Source organism: Oryzias latipes, chromosome 9 (genome assembly GCF_053564925.1).
Source record: "Oryzias latipes strain Hd-rR chromosome 9, Olatipes_Hd-rR_3.1".
Classification (NCBI taxonomy): Eukaryota; Metazoa; Chordata; class Actinopteri; order Beloniformes; family Adrianichthyidae; genus Oryzias; species Oryzias latipes.
Genome location: NC_136245.1, coordinates 4,835,850 through 4,856,868, shown reverse-complemented (window position 1 = coordinate 4,856,868; position 21,019 = coordinate 4,835,850). Strand labels below are relative to the sequence as shown.

Below are 21,019 nucleotides of genomic sequence, written 5' to 3'. Positions count from 1 at the left end.
TAATGTTGCAGGGGCTTCATTAATTTTTTGATTTGATTTGAAATGGTTTATTTCAAGCAATTAAGTACAAATAATACACAACAGCAATATGATCATCAGTTATACATTCATCCAGTAACTAATCAAACTTAGGATAATTATACATATTAATAAATATTGCTTGAAAGGGAGTGGAAGGAAGCGAACTTATATAATCCCACCCCGTTATACTATAACCATTTTATTACATGATTTATCAATATCCGGTTCCTAGGTTTTATCAGACAGAATTAAAAATCATAAGATATCGATAAAGCACATGACAAAGATGAATTACTTAAGTATTACGTCAAAAATAACTATTTTAGAAATCAACATGGCAAATGCAGATCAGTCATCTGAAATATAGATTATGTTACTTATAAAAGCCATTCATATGAATAAAACATAATACTATATCAGTAAAGTAGACATCTTACACATGTTGACATGCATGATGCTGCAGGGCTATTATCAACATGCTGCATGATGTACGTATAATTTGCTGTCGACATAAATGTACATTTTATTTTGCTAAACCTGTATACAGCATACTAGGATATTATAGTAGTGTAGATTTATACATTTCTGACTCAGTGACTGAACTTGTCTTTCAGGTTTCCAATGGATTCAGACTTAAGGAAAAAGTGGGCCTTAGCAATAAAAAGAGCAAATCCAGATGGATCACTGTGGTACCAACTAGCAATACAGTCTGGCTATGTTCAAAAGATTAAACTGACAGAACGGGAGACTGTATCCCACAATACCCTGCTCTGCCTGCTCCCACAGCAGAAATTGCCTGCTCTTGTTGGAATTGGGTTGAGCACAGGTTTTTCTTTCTGTGTGCCCTTTCATGTAGCTGTTTTATGTTGTTTCACCCTTAGTTATTTCATCCTGTTGTGTTTTCTTGTTCTTTTTTTTTTGCACCATGAGTGTGAGGAGGAGAGAGGAGGATGAAGTTGGTGCAATTTTCAACAGCAAGTGCAGATTTGAGGACATCCTGTTTGATTCACTTCCTTTTGATAAATGGCTATTAACCCATTTACCATAAAGCTCTTTATACCATAAATGTGATCATGCTTTCAGAACGGTTATACTGCATGTGGGCCAATTTTGAGAATTTGAAGAAGAGAAAAGGGTGAAAATGTTCATGTCTGTCTGAGAAAAGTATATAAAGTGAACAGTGGGGAGTTTTACTGCCATAAACGTCTGTAATCAGACTCTGTGGATTTCACCGATCATGGTTACTTTTAGAACGTAACTCCTGCAATAACCAAGGAACTCTGTACTGGTGAAAAGGTAACGCAGATATATGCGTAGCTGCAGCAGAAGACATAGAAATTTGCTTTTTTGAAGCTGCAGCTTCAAAGCCTCAATGGGACAATGACGTGAGAGGATCCACTATTTATTGCTTTGTTTTTGTTTTTATGTATCAGTATATTTTTTCCTGAATTTTTGTCTCTGAAAATCATAGTGTTCTTTAGTGTTATTTCATAAATAATGTTTTTTCTTTTATTAAAACGAGCATGAATGAATTAAACTTTATTCATAAAGCACTTTACAACTCTTTTAAGGTACCAAATGGCTTCACAATAAAAGACAAATAAAATAAGTTTAAAGTAAAAAAAAACAGACATCAAAAGCACAAAAAATATAAAAGATAAAATCAAAAGTGAATCAGGATGGGAAGGCAGAAATAAACAGATGAGTTTTAAGTTTTGATCTGAAAGTTGGTAGAGTCTATGTTATGGAGGTAGGAGGAGGAATTCCAGAGTTTGGGAGCAGAGCAGCTCAAGGCTCGGCTCCCCATGGTGACGAGTCGGGCCGGAGGAACAGAGAGCTGAACAGAGGAGGAGGACCGAAGAGGACAAGAGGAGGTTTTGATATGGAGGAGGTTTGAGTTTCAGTGCAGCTGGTGGAGAACCGGGGGGATATGACTGAAGGAAGGGGTTCTGGAGATGATGCGGGCAGCTGAGTTCTGGACCAGTTGGAGCTTCTTGAGGGTTTTTTGGGGGAGACCAAAGAGGAGGGAATTACAGTGGTCTAGACGGGAAGTGACCAGACTGTGGACCAGGATAGAAGCAGAGGAGACAGTGAGGGAGGGGCGTAGACGATTAATGTTACGTAGATGGAAATGGGCTGACCTAGCAATATTATTGATCTTCTTCTTCTTCTTCTTTCTCTTTCGGCTTTTCCCATCAGGGGTCGCCACAGCAATATTATTGATGTGGGACTGAAAAGATAGTGAGCTATCAAGGATGACACCTAGACTCTTCACCTGAGGGGAGGGGGAGACAGAAGACACAAACTCCTCTTTGAAGAACTCCAGAAACCAGATGATGTTCAGGTGTTTGACTAAACGCATCAGTGAGCTGCAAAAACTCCAGTCTGAAAAATAAAAAAAAACACCCAAAAAAGCTGATTTATTGAAGAAACGATAAAGAAGAGTTCAGAAAGTTATGTTCTGTTTTCTTCCTTTACCCGGAAACTATGGAAGACCTTTCAAAATAAAGTGTCATCAGCTGTTTTGGACCAGACGGTTGATTCCGGTTTCTTCAAAGCTGATTGAAGACTTTGAAGAAGATCTTTGGACGAATGTTCTTCTATGTAGATGGAGACAATCTTCCTCTCGCCATCACGGTTTCAGTCGTTGTTTACGAGCACACTGAACGTCTGCTTTTACCGCCAGCCGCTCGATCCCCGGTAACGTTTAACGAGTTTAGCGCCGCTTCATCACCGAGGAGGAAGAGGAGGAGGGCAGGTTCTCCTCAACTGACGGGATCCATGTGGACCGTTTCTGCTCAGAGAGCGCAGCGACCGGAACCGGGTCTGTTCCATTTCTTTGCTGGCGTCTCCCAGAGGGGCGGGGCGCCTTTCTGTGGACGAAACACCGAACTGAAAACCCCGAACGGCGGGACACCGAACCTCCCGAAACAGAAGAAAAAATGATTAAAATTAAAAGAAAAAAAAGAAAAAATACGGACCACTGTTGAGGTAAAAAATGTTTCTTTTTTTTTAAAACAGTTTTCATATCTCACAGAGATGATGACGTGTTGCGTCATCTGTCATCACGCTGTTGCTTTACGAACATGACTTAATTTAATTTGACGTCATCTTCATCAGATGACAGAGTTTGATGTCATCGATTACGGACGATGACTTCATTTGACGTCATCACAAAGGCTGGTTTATAGACCCAAAGTCTCCAATGATTTCCATTCCCTGGTACAAGCAGGCGAGTAATCTTTAGGTGTTTGGAAAGACCAAAAATCTTCGAAATATTTCAAAGATACAGCATTTGGACAGAAAAGGCACAATGTCCAGCAAACAGGAAAACCAGCAGAAATCAAAGAAAACCAATTTCGTGATGAAATGGATAAGAAATCTGAGGACATGTTTTCAAAAGCGGAGGGGGAAAGTGGAAGACTGTAATCAAGTTGCTGTCCTCTCTGCAAACATAGAGACTCTCCAAGCAGAGGCCACAGCTCTACAGGCCAAACTTCGGCCAAAAGATGAGCTGACACTTGAGAGGAAACTGATCGACTTGCGGAAGAAAGTCCTGAAGAGGAAAAAAGCTGGTCAGGAAGCTGAACTGAAAAAACTTAGGGAGAAAGTTTCCCGCTTGGAAGATCATGAGCGGCACTATAGAGCTACCTTTTCTCAGTGTCAGAGGCTGGAGCAGGAAACCACTATTCTCCAGAGAAAAATCGGACCTCTGCGAGTGCAGGTTCTGCAAATCCAGGAACTCCATGAAATATATCCTGCAATGGTGGAGAGAATAAATAAGCTGGAAGATCTGAAAAAGCAATTACAAACAGAGCTTTCAACTTTAAGAGAGAAGAAGACGATTGCAGACGAGCAGCTTGTTCTAAAGAAAAGACAAAACCGTCAGCTGGATCTGCTCACAGAGGAAACAAAGACACTGCAGAAGGAAAAGGAGCATTTGTCAAAGCATCTGCGTCTCACAAAGTCCACGCAGAGACCCAGAGAAAGAGCAAAAACAATCTAGGATCTGTCAGCACAGGTTCAGAAACTGCTTGAGCGGAGCAGAGGAACGGCTTGATTCTCTGCAAGCAGAAAACGTCGCAGCACAGGAAGAAACCTTCCTCCTGCAGAAGAACACGGCGGCTTTAAGAGGTCAAGTTCTGAATCTGCAGCAGCTAACCGCAGCTGGAAGATGCATGTTTGACTGAGTGTACAGGTGGGTTTAGGGGAATAGGGTTGGGGTTGGGTACTTAAGTAAAGTAGTAGTTTGAACTGACCTTAGGGTTAGACATTGGGCGTAAATGGACAAACTGTACACTCAAACATGCACTCATCACCTGACAGGACGTACGAGGACGTTTAGACAAGTGAGGTTTTCTCATCTTCACACAGACGGCCCGGAACTCAGCCGGAACAAATCAAAGTCTTCAAAATTTGGTCTTAGCTTAAAAACAAACAAAAAAACGGGCGACACGCTGAAAACGTGTTAGTGTGGGTTTTCTCTGAGAGCTTCAGTTCCCCCCACCTAAACAAAATAAAAAACATCAGGAGAAGACAGTCAACTGTTTAGATTTCTTTTTAAATGTAATTTTTTTATGTAAATTTGGACTTTAACATCACTGTACTTTATTTATCAAGCCACTACTTAGGTTTGTCTGTAGTATAACTGTAACTAAAAAAATTTTAAAAAACCATTAGGAGAAAAAAATAACGAATGTACTGACAATTATGAAAAAAAAAACAAAAACAAAAAAACGGGCGACACGCTGAAAACGTGTTTGTGTGGGTTTTCTCTGAGAGCTTCAGTTCCCCCCACCTAAACAAAAAAATACAAATACAAATAAAAAAAATCAGAAGACAGCCAAATGTTTAGATTTCTTTTAAATGTAATCGTTTTTTATGTATGTTTGGACTTTAACATCATTGTACTTTATTTATCAAGCCACTACTTAGGTTTGTCTGTAGTATAACAGTAAATAAATATTTTAAGAAAAGCAAATAAATGAACAATAAACAAATAAATAAATTACTGACAATATTTATTAAAGAAAAAAAAAATAATGCAACCTCATGGGAGCACAATCTAGTGCTCCCGTGTGCCGGTCCCAAGTCCGGATAAATGCAGAGGGTTTTGTCAGAAGAAGCACTAAGTGTAAAACTAAAATCCAACCAAGTCTGTGACAGAACCTTCTTCTTACAGGTGTGGCAAGTGGGGGAGCTCTGGTGTCGTCAATGCCACCCCCCCCTAGGGTCCCAAAGGCGCTTTAACAGGTGAGCAGATTGTTTTCCAAAATGAGGCCAAGGCGTGGTACCATTCAAAAGTAATTTTGTTAAAGCTGAAAAATATTAAAAAAATATAAAGATAAAAAAGGGGAAACAATCACACTGGGGAGGAAAGATTGGGGAGGAGACCCTTCAAGGGCCGAGGTTTACCAACGGTGCGCTGGGCCGGCTCACGTGGAGGAGATCAGCAAACAAAGATTTAAAACAAAAGAAAACACCCCACTCTGTGGCATGCACACACGTGAAAACACTACATCTACACACACAACCCAATTGAGCCTCCACCGTTGTCGTCCCACACGCTCCGTCCACGCCCACTGCCCTAAAAAGAAGAGGGGGGGGTGTAAAAAAGGGGCGGGCAATATGGTTTTAGGGCAGCTAAAAACAGAAATCTGTGCCCACCCTTCCTCACTCAAACACCAACACCATTAAACCAAAATCTAAAAACAGAACAAAAACCAGCACATGTGTTACGGGTCCCTGGGAGGGCGTGGCACCTCTCAGCAGCTCCTAGGTCCAATAAACCCTGACAGAGGGGTTGGCGCCACTCTCTGTTGGCCGCAGAGGAAGAGTGTCGCAGCTGAAGTCCACTGGCAGGAGCTGGAGCTCCGTGGCCTGGAGGTGGCAGCTATGAGCTGCAGTTGTAACCAACCACACCCAGGATCTTCAGACACCCCATGCCCTGCTGCAGAGGGGAGCGTGTCCCGGGGGGGCAGACAGGTAGAGCTGGTGGCCCATGGGCTAAAGCTGACAGCAGCAAGCCGCAACAGCTGAGAAATAAAATCAAGGAAGCCAAACAAGTCAGCAAGGTGCCTCTGCTGCCCCTGAATACAAAGAAACCAAATAATAAAAGATTAAAACCAAAACAGGCAGAGGCACAGACAAAATAAACTGATCACCTGAGCAGTGAGGAGAATATCATTCACACTTTAAGCTCGCTGAGGCGTTGAGAGGAGCTTTATTATAGTTTCTTTGTAAAATCTTGTGATGAACTGAGCTGCAGCATGATTAGAAAAACATTAATTACGACATGTCTATCTGTTACTATCTTCCCACATCATCTCTGGCCCTGCAAAGCTTTTTCTCACGGATAACTGACACAGAGCATCTTTTGATTCAGGTCTGGAAGCAGATAACATGCTGATCTTGGGAAGACTAGGACAGTCGATTTCCTCCCCAGAGTTTCACCTTCACCTCCCTGTGAAACAGAACTTGGACACAAACACCTCTGCAAACATGATTATATTACTTATATAGCTAGGTAATTCATAAAAGCAGATATGAGATAACATATACATTTTTCCAACAGAAACACAACTCAATAAATCGGAGAAGCAGTAAGAGACTGTGTGGTCAGCACACTTCCTCTATTATTTTATTAAACAGTAGTAAAACTGCCACATACTCATACCGTTGTGAGACCTTGACCGCACTAATTCATGATGAAGTGTTGCCTCCTGCCTCCCCTGACTGCACGTCACTGTGCGTGTGTGGAGCTTTGTGGAGTGATGGGGAAATCAATGCCTCATGCTGCATTGACCAACTTCGACACATCTGTGCTGACATCGACACTCTGTTTGGATCCTTTCAGCTAGAAATAGTGACATCTGCTGGTTGTCTGTTGTTATTACATCCAAGCGCACATGCTGTCAACTCGTGACCTCAAGGGATTTAAAAGCTCAGTCGATATTTGTCTATGAAATGTTTGAGCAATGGTGAGTAATTGTCCTTTCACCGTGATAATGGTTTGACAACTATTCAATGTGGCAAATATGTTGGATAGTAATATTGGCAATATATGTGTGTTTTTATCAAACAGAACCTAAATCTTTGGGAAGCCGTGATGCAACGGTGGCGTGGTCGACCTCTGATCCAAAGATTGCAGGTATGTCAAGACACTGAACCCCACCTTACCTATGGTGGAAGGTTGTCAACAGTGTTTGGCAGCGGAGCCGCCATCAGTGTTTGAATGGGACTAAAGGACTTTGGGCATTTGAGGAAGGTAGAAAAACGCCATACAAGTATTCACCATATACAAGAGCACTTTGTCTATATACAATTGGCAACAATGAACATCTCCACCTCTCAATAAATCCAAACTGGCAACAATGATTGGTCCCTTATAAAGCCTGGGTAAACCCATTCTGTTTAAATTGTCCACCAAACAGACTGTCAAGGTGCTCAACACGCGATATGCAATCTACTTGACTCACCACTGAGCGACACTTCCGGTTAAAACAAAATGATGCCCTGTCGAGGAGGAGGCGGTGTCCAGGTGGACATCTCTACCTGTACACCTCTCATCACTTATCTTTTGTCATGTATACCAGGTAAGTTGGTTGGTGCCACCTATTGTATGGTTTGGATCCCTTTTTGGAGACAAGTCAGCAAGACTTTTGTTTTCATGTTTTGTTGTAGGATAAAGATAGTTAGGCTGTTTTGTTCTGTTTATTTCATTCCTTTGGCCCAACCTTTGTCATGCGCTCCTGCCTGACCTCCAGCATCAGTTGCCTATTAGGTCATGGCTACACTCTCTTCCCTCCTCATCAGCCTCATTACCCTCACCTGTTGTAAACTGCACATATTCCTAGGTTTCACTCTGCTGACTTGTCAGTTTGTTGTAACCCGTTGCCTCTTTGCTGCTGACCCTGGTTCTGTATTCGGAGCTGCCTGTGGAGTTATCAAGTTTTCTGATATTTGTTAACAGATTTGGATTACCCTGTGTTTGTTTGCTGGATTCACCACCACCACCAACTAATCACCTTTGTTCATTATATTTCCCTGTGCTGAATATTCACCCTTTTGAAATCCTTGAACACCTGCTGTCTTTATAAACAGGTCAAGGTGTCCAGTTTGACTCTGCAGGGATTTCTCCATGATTCTACTCAGAAACTCATCCAGGGATGGGTTCTCCATGTTGTTCTCCAGGAAGTCCTCAATGACCTCTATCTTCTTGTTGGTGTAACAGTGAAACATGTAAACTGCAGCCAGAAACTCCTGAACGCTCAGATGAACAAAGCTGTAGACCGATTTCTGGAAGACCTCACACTCTCTTCTAAAGATCTCAGTACAAACTCCAGAGTACACTGAGGCCTCTGTGACATCCAGACCACACTGTTGCAGGTCTGCTTGGTAGAACATGATGTTTCCTTTCTCCAGATGTTCAAATGCCAGCCTCCCCAGCTTCAGAAGGACTTCCCTGTCAGTCTCTGTCAGCTCTTCTTGGCTTTTCTCATGTTCCTGCTGATACTTTTTCTTCTTCCTCTTTGTCTGGACCATCAGGAAGTGTGAATACATGTCGGTCAGGGTGATGGGCAGCTTTTCTCTGTGCTCTGTGGTCAGTAGGTTCTCCAGAACCACAGCAGTGATCCAGCAGAAGACTGGAACCTCACACATGATGTAGAGGGACATGGAGCCCTTGATGTGGGAGATGATTCTGCTGGACAGCTCTTCATCTGGGAATGTCCTCCGGAAGTACTCCTCTTTCTGAGCATCATTGAAGCCTCGTACTTCTGTCAGCCTGTCCACACATGAAGGAGGGATCTGATTGGCTGCTGCAGGTCTGGAAGTGATCCAGACCAGAGCTGAGGGAAGCAGATGTCCCTGGATGAGGTTGGTGAGCAGCACGTTGACTGAGGACTTGTGTGTGACATCAGACACCACTGGACTGTTGTTGAAGTCCAGAGAAAGTCTGCTTTCATCCAGACCATCAAAGATGAACAGAAGTTTCCTGTCAGACAGCTGTTCTGCTGGGATCTTCTGGAGTGTTGGATGGAACAGCTGGATCAGAGTGAGAAGACTGTGCTGCTCATCTCTGATCAAGTTCAGCTCACTGAAGGAAAGAGGAACCACAGCACTGATGTCTTGGTTCTCTAAGCCCGGAGCTTCAAGCTTTCAGATCGACAAATAGTTGGTCTCAATGATCAAAAGAGCTTAAAAAAGTGAGGTCATGTGACCTTCTGCGTTATAAGGAAACACTTGAAGGTAACTTGAATAGTCCTGAAAATGTTAAGCTGTTGGAGTGCACTCAGTAAGACTGTTCTAGATCTGAGTGTTTGAAGGAAGCTGGTCAGCACAGATGTGTGAGAAGCTCATGAAGATTCATTTGTCTTCACCTCATTGTTGACAGAGAGCAACTAAAAGAGTTTATGTTTTCTGTGAGTTTGTTCAAATACAGACAGAGGAAAAAAGCCTGAAGAGGTTGATGTTTTCTGAAGGTTCTCATGCTGTCTGTATTGGATCCAGCCGGTTTGTCTCATATCTTTCAAATCTGCATAATAGTTCCACTCCAACCATTTTTTGATTCATTCCCAAAGCATTCCCTGTGTCCTTTTTAATTATGATGATGCTGTTTTTTAGACAAAATCAAGACCTGTCATTTTCTAGGACATAGTTTTTACAGTAGTTCATCAGAAATTTCTTTCTTGAGTTGTGGCGAGTTCTGTTAATGTGAAATAAGCTTTCTTTAATTTCCCGTCATCCCTTTATTTTCTCACTCTCCTGGCCTAACCTAACATTACCAGTGCAACAAAATGGTAAGCAATGTTGGAGCTATCCAGACATACAGTTATGTGCCAGATGGCAGCTCAAACAAGGAAAACAAAGATTTTAACAGATGAATTGTCTACCAGTAGATCTATAAAAAGGGAGCAGAGCGGGGAACTTGACATACCAACACACAAAGCTTGACCCACCATTTTAGTTTGTACGTAACAACTGCAAGTATTTTAAAACTGCATTTTTTCTTCTGTTCCTAATACACAACGAGTTTAAAAAAATGTAAGGATTCTGTGGTTTAATTTGGTTTTGTTGTTCCTGGTCATGTGTTTGGTTTCCTTTTTGTCAGTCACATCCGTTTCAGGTTCATGATCCACAACTTTCTTCAGTTCCGTTAACTGTCCTCAGCCTATTTAAGCGTCTGGTTTTCTGTTTAACCTTGTCTGTGTCAGGGTTCTGACTTTTTCCTTAATAAAGTGAAGAACCACACAGGGGATGAGAACTTTTGCTAGACTTCTGCAGAAGGAGAATCGGTCTGTGACAGCGCGAACTGTGAGAAAAGCGATCCGAATCAGGGAAAAAAAACAATAATTAAGGACTAAAAATTGGTTAATATTTATTGCTTTTGTAAGTGACCATGGTATAAGCAGGTTAATGTCCTTCGAAGTGTGCATTATTACTTTTTAACGCACTTCGCGGAAGCAACCGTCCTCCGCTTTGCGCTTAACAGTTCAGGCTTCCACGCCGTGTGTTAAAAAGTGATAATGCACACGTCGTCAGCCATTAACCCTTACATATAAATGTGATTAAAAATGAGATCAGAAACTCGTGCGTTTACTTTGTCCGTTCTTTTCTCCAAGCAGAAACTCTTTCTTTTGCTGATGCAGCCGCATTACTTTTTTGATGGACGTATAATCTTCATACGCCGTCATTAATCTCAGACTCCTACTCACTTAAGTATAGCGCTCTCTTTTTTTCACCACGCGTTTCCATGGTGACTCCGAAAATTGGCGATCCATTGAGAATGTCTTTATGTGCATGCCGTGCATGTGCATTAACCCAGGGTTACCAAGTCGAGCGTAATTACGCCAACTCATATTCGGTCTTTTGGAACCGACATACCCAGAGTAAGCAAGTTCAGGCGGATTTCAGCCAGAGTTCAGGCTTAAATTCAGGGTAGTTTAAACGTGCTTATACCCCCTTGATGTAACTAGTGTTCGAACAGTTGTGCGCGCTATTCTCTGTAAATACAAATTAATCCCAAACGTTTCCCGACAAGTTCTATTGTTTACCCTGTATCGGAATCAGCATCAGTTCCTTGCACTTTACCATGGTTCCTGGTAAAAAAAAAACTTACTGTGGCCCAAGAATGACAATGAGCTGCCATCACCTGGGGGGTACCTAGGTGATGGCAGCTTCGTCCGTCATTCTTGAGAAAAACAGATGTGGATGGCACCTTTATTGGTGCCATGTTTGGCTGAAAAAGACTCCCAATTAATTGTCTGTGTTATTCAAACCCCCCCCCCCCCTCCTCCTCTCTCTCTCTCGCTTTGGACGCTTTGGAACATGCCAAAGCGTACCTAAAAAGGTAAGGGCCCGTATCAGTGTTGTGCAGCAGAGGGGCGCCGTGTAACATTTAAAACAATGAGTTATATCGCTAGAGGAGACATCCCGTGGTTCCTCGTGGGAGGAGAACACCGCCATCTTGGTGAGGTCAAGTTACTACGGCAGTGGATGCATGTGAACACATTTTTTGCATAATACCAGTTCATTGTTTGGGTTTCAACTGCCAAAATCAGAGAAATGAGTCCATGAAGGAGGAAGGCATATCATTTCACAGCTAAGTATTTTGATTTTTTTCTTTTAATGTTGCAGGGGCTTCATTAATTTTTTGATTTGATTTGAAATGGTTTATTTCAAGCAATTAAGTACAAATAATACACAACAGCAATATGATCATCAGTTATACATTCATCCAGTAACTAATCAAACTTAGGATAATTATACATATTAATAAATATTGCTTGAAAGGGAGTGGAAGGAAGCGAACTTATATAATCCCACCCCGTTATACTATAACCATTTTATTACATGATTTATCAATATCCGGTTCCTAGGTTTTATCAGACAGAATTAAAAATCATAAGATATCGATAAAGCACATGACAAAGATGAATTACTTAAGTATTACGTCAAAAATAACTATTTTAGAAATCAACATGGCAAATGCAGATCAGTCATCTGAAATATAGATTATGTTACTTATAAAAGCCATTCATATGAATAAAACATAATACTATATCAGTAAAGTAGACATCTTACACATGTTGACATGCATGATGCTGCAGGGCTATTATCAACATGCTGCATGATGTACGTATAATTTGCTGTCGACATAAATGTACATTTTATTTTGCTAAACCTGTATACAGCATACTAGGCTATTATAGTAGTGTAGATTTATACATTTCTGACTCAGTGACTGAACTTGTCTTTCAGGTTTCCAATGGATTCAGACTTAAGGAAAAAGTGGGCCTTAGCAATAAAAAGAGCAAATCCAGATGGATCACTGTGGTACCAACTAGCAATACAGTCTGGCTATGTTCAAAAGATTAAACTGACAGAACGGGAGACTGTATCCCACAATACCCTGCTCTGCCTGCTCCCACAGCAGAAATTGCCTGCTCTTGTTGGAATTGGGTTGAGCACAGGTTTTTCTTTCTGTGTGCCCTTTCATGTAGCTGTTTTATGTTGTTTCACCCTTAGTTATTTCATCCTGTTGTGTTTTCTTGTTCTTTTTTTTTTGCACCATGAGTGTGAGGAGGAGAGAGGAGGATGAAGTTGGTGCAATTTTCAACAGCAAGTGCAGATTTGAGGACATCCTGTTTGATTCACTTCCTTTTGATAAATGGCTATTAACCCATTTACCATAAAGCTCTTTATACCATAAATGTGATCATGCTTTCAGAACGGTTATACTGCATGTGGGCCAATTTTGAGAATTTGAAGAAGAGAAAAGGGTGAAAATGTTCATGTCTGTCTGAGAAAAGTATATAAAGTGAACAGTGGGGAGTTTTACTGCCATAAACGTCTGTAATCAGACTCTGTGGATTTCACCGATCATGGTTACTTTTAGAACGTAACTCCTGCAATAACCAAGGAACTCTGTACTGGTGAAAAGGTAACGCAGATATATGCGTAGCTGCAGCAGAAGACATAGAAATTTGCTTTTTTGAAGCTGCAGCTTCAAAGCCTCAATGGGACAATGACGTGAGAGGATCCACTATTTATTGCTTTGTTTTTGTTTTTATGTATCAGTATATTTTTTCCTGAATTTTTGTCTCTGAAAATCATAGTGTTCTTTAGTGTTATTTCATAAATAATGTTTTTTCTTTTATTAAAACGAGCATGAATGAATTAAACTTTATTCATATAGCACTTTACAACTCTTTTAAGGTACCAAATGGCTTCACAATAAAAGACAAATAAAATAAGTTTAAAGTAAAAAAAAACAGACATCAAAAGCACAAAAAATATAAAAGATAAAATCAAAAGTGAATCAGGATGGGAAGGCAGAAATAAACAGATGAGTTTTAAGTTTTGATCTGAAAGTTGGTAGAGTTTATGTTATGGAGGTAGGAGGAGGAATTCCAGAGTTTGGGAGCAGAGCAGCTCAAGGCTCGGCTCCCCATGGTGACGAGTCGGGCCGGAGGAACAGAGAGCTGAACAGAGGAGGAGGACCGAAGAGGACAAGAGGAGGTTTTGATATGGAGGAGGTTTGAGTTTCAGTGCAGCTGGTGGAGAACCGGGGGGATATGACTGAAGGAAGGGGTTCTGGAGATGATGCGGGCAGCTTAGTTCTGGACCAGTTGGAGCTTCTTGAGGGTTTTTTGGGGGAGACCAAAGAGGAGGGAATTACAGTGGTCTAGACGGGAAGTGACCAGACTGTGGACCAGGATAGAAGCAGAGGAGACAGTGAGGGAGGGGCGTAGACGATTAATGTTACGTAGATGGAAATGGGCTGACCTAGCAATATTATTGATGTGGGACTGAAAATATAGTGAGCTATCAAGGATGACACCTAGAATCTTCACCTGAGGGGAGGGGGAGACAGAAGACACAAACTCCTCTGTGAAGAACTCCAGAAACCAGATGATGTTCAGGTGTTTGACTAAACGCATCAGTGAGCTGCAAAAACTCCAGTCTGAAAAATAAAAAAAACACCCAAAAAAGCTGATTTATTGAAGAAACGATAAAGAAGAGTTCAGAAAGTTAACTTCTGTTTTCTTCCTTTACCCGGAAACTATGGAAGACCTTTCAAAATAAAGTGTCATCAGCTGTTTTGGACCAGACGGTTGATTCCGGTTTCTTCAGAGCTGATTGAAGACTTTGAAGAAGATCTTTGGACGAATGTTCTTCTATGTAGATGGAGACAATCTTCCTCTCGCCATCACGGTTTCAGTCGTTGTTTACGAGCTCACTGAACGTCTGCTTTTACCGCCAGCCGCTCGATCCCCGGTAACGTTTAACGAGTTTAGCGCCGCTTCATCACCGAGGAGGAAGAGGAGGAGGGCAGGTTCTCCTCAACTGACGGGATCCATGTGGACCGTTTCTGCTCAGAGAGCGCAGCGACCGGAACCGGGTCTGTTCCATTTCTTTGCTGGCGTCTCCCAGAGGGGCGGGGCGCCTTTCTGTGGACGAAACACCGAACTGAAAACCCCGAACGGCAGGACACCGAACCTCCCGAACCAGAAGAAAAAATGATTAAAATTAAAAGAAAAAAAAAGAAAAAATACGGACCACTGTTGAGGTAAAAAATGTTTCTTTTTTTTTAAAACAGTTTTCATATCTCACACAGATGATGACGTGTTGCGTCATCTGTCATCACGCTGTTGCTTTACGAACATGACTTAATTTAATTTGACGTCATCTTCATCAGATGACAGAGTTTGATGTCATCGATTACGGACGATGACTTCATTTGACGTCATCACAAACGCTGGTTTATAGACCCAAAGTCTCCAATGATTTCCATTCCCTGGTACAAGCAGGCGAGTAATCTTTAGGTGTTTGGAAAGACCAAAAATCTTCGAAATATTTCAAAGATACAGCATTTGGACAGAAAAGGCACAATGTCCAGCAAACAGGAAAACCAGCAGAAATCAAAGAAAACCAATTTCGTGATGAAATGGATAAGAAATCTGAGGACATGTTTTCAAAAGCGGAGGGGGAAAGTGGAAGACTGTAATCAAGTTGCTGTCCTCTCTGAAAACATAGAGACTCTCCAAGCAGAGGCCACAGCTCTACAGGCCAAACTTCGGCCAAAAGATGAGCTGACACTTGAGAGGAAACTGATCGATTTGAGGAAGAAAGTCCTGAAGAGGAAAAAAGCTGGTCAGGAAGCTGAACTGAAAAAACTTAGGGAGAAAGTTTCCCGCTTGGAAGATCATGAGCGGCACTATAGAGCTACCTTTTCTCAGTGTCAGAGGCTGGAGCAGGAAACCACTATTCTCCAGAGAAAAATCGGACCTCTGCGAGTGCAGGTTCTGCAAATCCAGGAACTCCATGAAATATATCCTGCAATGGTGGAGAGAATAAATAAGCTGGAAGATCTGAAAAAGCAATTACAAACAGAGCTTTCAACTTTAAGAGAGAAGAAGACGATTGCAGACGAGCAGCTTGTTCTAAAGAAAAGACAAAACCGTCAGCTGGATCTGCTCAAAGAGGAAACAAAGACACTGCAGAAGGAAAAGGAGCATTTGTCAAAGCATCTGCGTCTCACAAAGTCCACGCAGAGACCCAGAGAAAGAGCAAAAACAATCTAGGATCTGTCAGCACAGGTTCAGAAACTGCTTGAGCGGAGCAGAGGAACGGCTTGATTCTCTGCAAGCAGAAAACGTCGCAGCACAGGAAGAAACCTTCCTCCTGCAGAAGAACACGGCGGCTTTAAGAGGTCAAGTCCTGAATCTGCAGCAGCTAACCGCAGCTGGAAGATGCATGTTTGACTGAGTGTACAGGTGGGTTTTAGGGGAATAGGGTTGGGGTTGGGTACTTAAGTGAAGTAGTAGTTTGAACTGACCTTATGGTTAGACATTGGGCGTAAATGGACAAACTGTACACTCAAACATGCACTCATCACCTGACAGGACGTACGAGGACGTTTAGACAAGTGAGGTTTTCTCATCTTCACACAGACGGCCCGGAACTCAGCCGGAACAAATCAAAGTCTTCAAAATTTGGTCTTAGCTTAAAAACAAACAAAAAAACGGGCGACACGCTGAAAACGTGTTAGTGTGGGTTTTCTCTGAGAGCTTCAGTTCCCCCCACCTAAACAAAAAGAAAAAAAAAACATCAGGAGAAGACAGTCAACTGTTTAGATTTCTTTTTAAATGTAATTTTTTTTTCATGTAAATAAAGACTTTAACATCATTGTACTTTATTTATCAAGCCACTACTTAAGTTTGTCTGTAATATAACTGTAATTAAATTTTTTTAAGAAAACCATTAGGAGAATAAAAATAATGAATGTACTGACAATTATGAAAAAAAATTAAAACAAAAAAACGGGCGACACGCTGAAAACGTGTTTGTGTGGGTTTTCTCTGAGAGCTTCAGTTCCCCCCACCTAAACAAAATAAAAAAAACATCAGGAGAAGACAGTCAAATGTTTAGATTTCCTTTTAAATGTAATTTCTTTTTATGTAAATTTGGACTTTAACATCATTGTACTTTATTTATCAAGCCACTACTTAGGTTTGTCTGTAGTATAACAGTAAATAAATATTTTAAGAAAACCAAATAAATGAACAACAAATAAATAAATAAATAAATTACTGACAATATTTATTAAAGAAAAAAAAATTAATGCAACCTCATGGGAGCACATTCTAGTGCTCCCGTGTGCCGGTCCCAAGTCCGGATAAATGCAGAGGGTTTTGTCAGAAGAAGCACTAAGTGTAAAACTAAAATCCAACCAAGTCTGTGACAGAACCTTCTTCTTACAGGTGTGGCAAGTGGGGGAGCTCTGGTGTCGACAACGCCAACCCCCCCCCCATGGTCCCAAAGGCGCTTTAACAGGTGAGCAGATTTTTTTCCAAAATGAGGCCAAGTCCAGCTTTAAGTAATTTTATTATAGCTAAAAAATGCTAAAAAATCAAAAAAGGGGAAACATTCACACTGTTGAGGGAAGATTGGGAAGGAGACCCTTCAAGGGCCGAGGTTTACCAACGGAGCGCTGGGCCGGCTCACGTGGAGGTAGAGCTGGTGGCCCATGGGCTAAAGCTGACAGCAGCAAGCCGCAACTGCTGAGCAATAAAATCAAGGACGCCAAACAAGTCAGCAAGGGTGCCTCCGCTGCCCCTGAATACAAACAAACCAAATAATTAAAGATTAAAACCAAAACCGGCAGAGGCACAGACAAAGTAAACTGATCGCAGTTTACAGAGCCTGAGCAGTGAGGGGAAAATCCTCCACACCTTAAGCTCGCTGAGGCGTAGAGGGGACCTTTATCATACTTTCCTTGTAAAGTCTCGTGATAAACTGATCCAGAGATTTTGAGAAGACAAATAATTGAAATACCGGTTAATTATTGTTAAAATGACTTATTTGTCATCTCAAACCCTTTGGATCAGTTTATCTAGAGTTTTTACAAGGAAAAACTCGCTGAAAATACAAATCCTTTGTTGTTGTTGTTGTTTCAGATCATTGAAGCATCTAGAACAGGCATCTGCAACCTTTTATACTACCTTTTACAAAAAAAAGAATATAAGTTTAAGATATTTCAAAGAATTGAATTATATATATATATATATATATATATATATATATATATATATATATATATATATATATATATATATATATATATATATACACATATATACACACACACACACACACACACACACCCACACACACACCCACACACACACACACACACACACACATACATACATACATACATGCATACATACATACATACGTACACATACACACAATTTCTTTTCTTTTCCTTTTGGCTTTTCCCTTCAGGGGTTGCCACAGCAAATCACATTTTTCTATAATGACCTATTTTAATATCTTTCTTTTGACGGAAACACATGCAAGTTCCTTTCAAAATAAAACACACAGGTGTCGATTAAGATCCTTCTGTTGTAGCAGATTGACTTGAATTAAATACAAGAAAGTCAGGCATGCTTTCTCTTTCTTTGTGACTTTGGTGCACCGTCTTTTTTTTCTTTTAATCTAAACCTGACATTAGTGCAGAAACCAATTAAAATAAAATCAATAGATTTAATTTGGAATAAGATTGTGATGTAACAAATAATAAAGCAACCTGACAGTGAATTAAACCATTTGCAATCATTTTCCTTTCTAGCATGTTAAAAATCTAAAAAAAGAAGACAAAACTTAACTAAAAATAAAACAACCAGAAACTACAAACTCGTTATTTACTCAATCTGTTTGCTTTTTTCCTCAGAAATAATTAAAGCCACAATGGAGACAGATCTGCATGTGGCTCTGGAGCCTGATCTAAAAATCAATTTCTTGAGTGATTTTTAGAAGTTAAATTTATTTTTGGAAAAAGGTAGAAAAGATTTCACTCAATAAACATATTTTGAGAATAAAAAGGTCCCTGCCAGTCTCACAGGGGTTAAAGTTAAAAAGCTCGCCAGCGCTGTGCTTCCAGGTCCGGCCAGCAGATGTCAGTGTTGCGCCACATACGCGTCCTCGGAGGATGCTGCGAGGAAGCGGCTCGGCTGTGGGACCTGACTGACTGGCTGGCTGCTCCGTTTATTTGGACATTGTGGAAAAAAAATGGCTACCGGCAGAAGGAAGGTGAAGCAGCGGAGAAGTCCTCTGGATTAACGCATCGTCTCAGACATATGGATGTACACGGAGTGAGCAAGCACGGTCGACTCATTGCGGGATATCGCCGACATTCCCAGACCCAGCGAGCTCTCTCTGCGCGATCGCTGCTGTGCGGTGAGTGGATCCAGCGGAGGCTGCTCTCTGGAAGGGGCTAGTTAGCTTTGCATGCTAGCTGCCAGGCTAGCCCGACAGGAGGGTGCATCTGGGGGAGTTTGTACCCCCGGAGGCGGTTAAATCGGTACTGAAATGACGGTTCGGGCGTCCAGAGAGCCGCCAATCGTGCTGTCTTGGTGTGAAATGAAAAAAACTATATCTCTGTGTCGTTAATAGTTTATTGTGGGCCGTTCATCTGTGAACATGGAGCCTGACAGTTGTCGGTCAGATGCTAGTGCGATCAGCTGGTAGCTAAGGTAGCTGGCAGCATTTGGGTCAGAATCACTGCCTCGGTGGGGGGTTGGGGGGGCTGTGGCCACCTTACAGGGACCCCCCCCCCCCTCCTCAGTAAGATGCGTCGGCGCCTATCTGACGTCTGACGCGTCACCAGGGGGCTAACGGGGGGCAGTGTCGGTCACTCCGGTCCGGTCACCTGCGCGTGGCTCCCCGCAGCTCAGCGCTTTGTTCCCTTGAGGGTGACGTAGCAACCGCGGGGCGCGCCCACCTGCTCACCTGGCACGGTCCCCCCCCCCCCCCCCCCCAGCACGCACCAGTAATGACAGCACGCACAAACCTTCTACCCACTTCTTCATCCTCCTCCTCCTCCTCCATCCATGTCCGCAGCCACGGACGCGTCCCGTGTGGTCTCTGCACCACCAGACCAACAGATCAGAAAAACTCATGATCTCTGTGATCCACTATGGTGGATCCACGTGCAGACCTACAATCTCACTCCCAAGATAAAACATGTGAGATGGAAACTGCTCCCTGTCTGAAAGTGTACTTTTATTTTGGAAGTTGCATTTCTCATCTGTCCTGCACCCCCAAATAATCTGCACTGGTTTCTTTGTATTATGGCTACAATGTGGATCAAAATAATCTTAGATTAATAATCTGGTGTTTTTTAAACAAAAGAATCTCAGATTTTTCCAATTATTAATTTGAGGTATCTTGAATCCCCGTCCTTTCCTAGAGAACCACTCAAAAACAAAAACTGGTGTTTTGGGCGTTTTTAACATGTTCTTGTGGAATTTTTCTTATCATGGGGGGCATATATAAAGAAAATAAAGGTTGAAACGGCATTTCTGAGTATTTTTTTCCCCAAAGCATTATGAATCAGGAGCAGATGAAAAAATAGATTGTATTTGTGATGTAATAAATGCGCTGGGCGGGCCACGAGCGCCCTGCTCCGCTCCTGGCATTCACGCTCCGGTGTGCATCAGGAGGAGAAAGATGATGGAGATTCAACATATGTGCTTTAGCAGGTTTCAATAGCTGGAATCTAGCAGGAGAGTCTGTAAACAGAGAGCTCTCAGCAATGGGGAGGGGAAGGGAGGGGGTTGCTCTATGCAAACAGTAACTCAGATTATACCATGGTCCGGGTGAAAACTCGATTCTCATTGGCTGCTTGGTGTACATTCAAAAATGATAAACCACGGTGATAACCGCATGGTGAAAAAAGAAGTTCCGGTCACCTAGCTTAAATGTTTTGTGTCACTGTGCCGGTTTCTTTAAAACAACCTTTTGCTTCATCATTTGGACTAAAACAAGCGGTAAGAGGTGAACTTTCTCTCTGAACTGATGCTTTATTCAACCCATCGGGAAGATCAGCATATATATATCGCAGAATCTTGACTGCAGCGGTGGTGCGGCGCGACGCGGATTATTTGTTACGTGGTGTGGATGAGAAAAGCGATCCAAATCGGAAAAAAACTAGAATTAAGGCCTAAAAACTGGTTAATATGTATTGCTTTTGTAAGTGACCATGGTATAAGCAGGTTCATGGCCTTCGCAATAATACTTTTTAAACCGTCCGACGCGGCGTGCGTTAAAAAGTAATAATGCACAGTTCGTCGGCCATTAACCCTTATATAATGAACTCCTGCCACTCTGCAGAAACTATGTCCTACAAAACGACACAGGTTTTAAGATTTTAGCTGAAATGGCATAATCAAAAGTAAAAGAGCACTGGGAACGCTTTTACAAAAGAGGATCAGAGTGGGACTTTAAATGTTTGGATTGGAGGCAAAGGCTATTTCCCGGTTCCAGCAGAAGCTCCTGATTGATTTGGATCACAGAGAAGCTGCTGAGTCAGGTCAAGGTCCCAGGTCAGGCTCTAGAGAACAAAAGCTTTCCCATCAGAACTGAGCAGATGTAGAGAACCTGCAGCAGCTTGGACCCTCGTAGATGGCCTGAAGTTGAGCCTTACTGT

The 21,019-nt window shown here is 41.9% G+C and overlaps 2 protein-coding genes and 1 long non-coding RNA gene across 6 annotated transcripts in view; 1 reads left to right on the top strand and 2 right to left on the bottom strand.

Annotated features, from left to right (window-relative positions):
* Window positions 1-8,025: 8,025 nt before the first annotated feature.
* LOC144994472 (protein NLRC3-like) lies at window positions 8,026-11,487 on the bottom strand. Its single transcript, XM_078952370.1, has 2 exons — window positions 11,452-11,487; window positions 8,026-9,177 (listed from the first exon to the last, which is right to left on the bottom strand). The coding sequence occupies exons 1-2, from the start codon at window positions 11,485-11,487 to the stop codon at window positions 8,041-8,043; spliced, it is 1,173 nt and encodes a 390-aa protein (XP_078808496.1). The 3' UTR covers window positions 8,026-8,040.
* A 2,105-nt stretch (window positions 11,488-13,592) lies between these two features.
* Window positions 13,593-14,217, bottom strand: LOC144994501 (uncharacterized). Its single transcript, XR_013658064.1, has 3 exons — window positions 14,080-14,217; window positions 13,878-13,987; window positions 13,593-13,728 (listed from the first exon to the last, which is right to left on the bottom strand). It is a non-coding gene; the product is annotated as an uncharacterized LOC144994501 (long non-coding RNA).
* Window positions 14,218-18,580: 4,363 nt separating this feature from the next.
* The window catches only part of wdfy3 (WD repeat and FYVE domain containing 3), a 101,761-nt gene continuing 99,322 nt past the window's right edge, over window positions 18,581-21,019 (top strand). For 3 of the 4 annotated variants that reach the window (XM_078952475.1, XM_078952474.1, XM_078952472.1), the window contains exon 1: window positions 18,583-18,768. The gene's annotated coding sequence lies outside the window, so the exon portion shown is untranslated. Of the gene's footprint in view, window positions 18,769-21,019 lie in introns of all 4 variants that reach the window. The other variant, XM_023958796.2, reaches the window with a different exon arrangement.

Coding starts and splice junctions, on each gene's coding strand:
- LOC144994472 (XM_078952370.1), bottom strand. CDS start 11,487: ATGGCGGTGTTCTCCTCCCACGAGGAACCACGGGAT. Junction 9,178..11,451: donor CCCACGAGGAACCACGGGAT/GTCTCCTCTAGC, acceptor TCGATCTGAAAG/CTTGAAGCTCCGGGCTTAGA.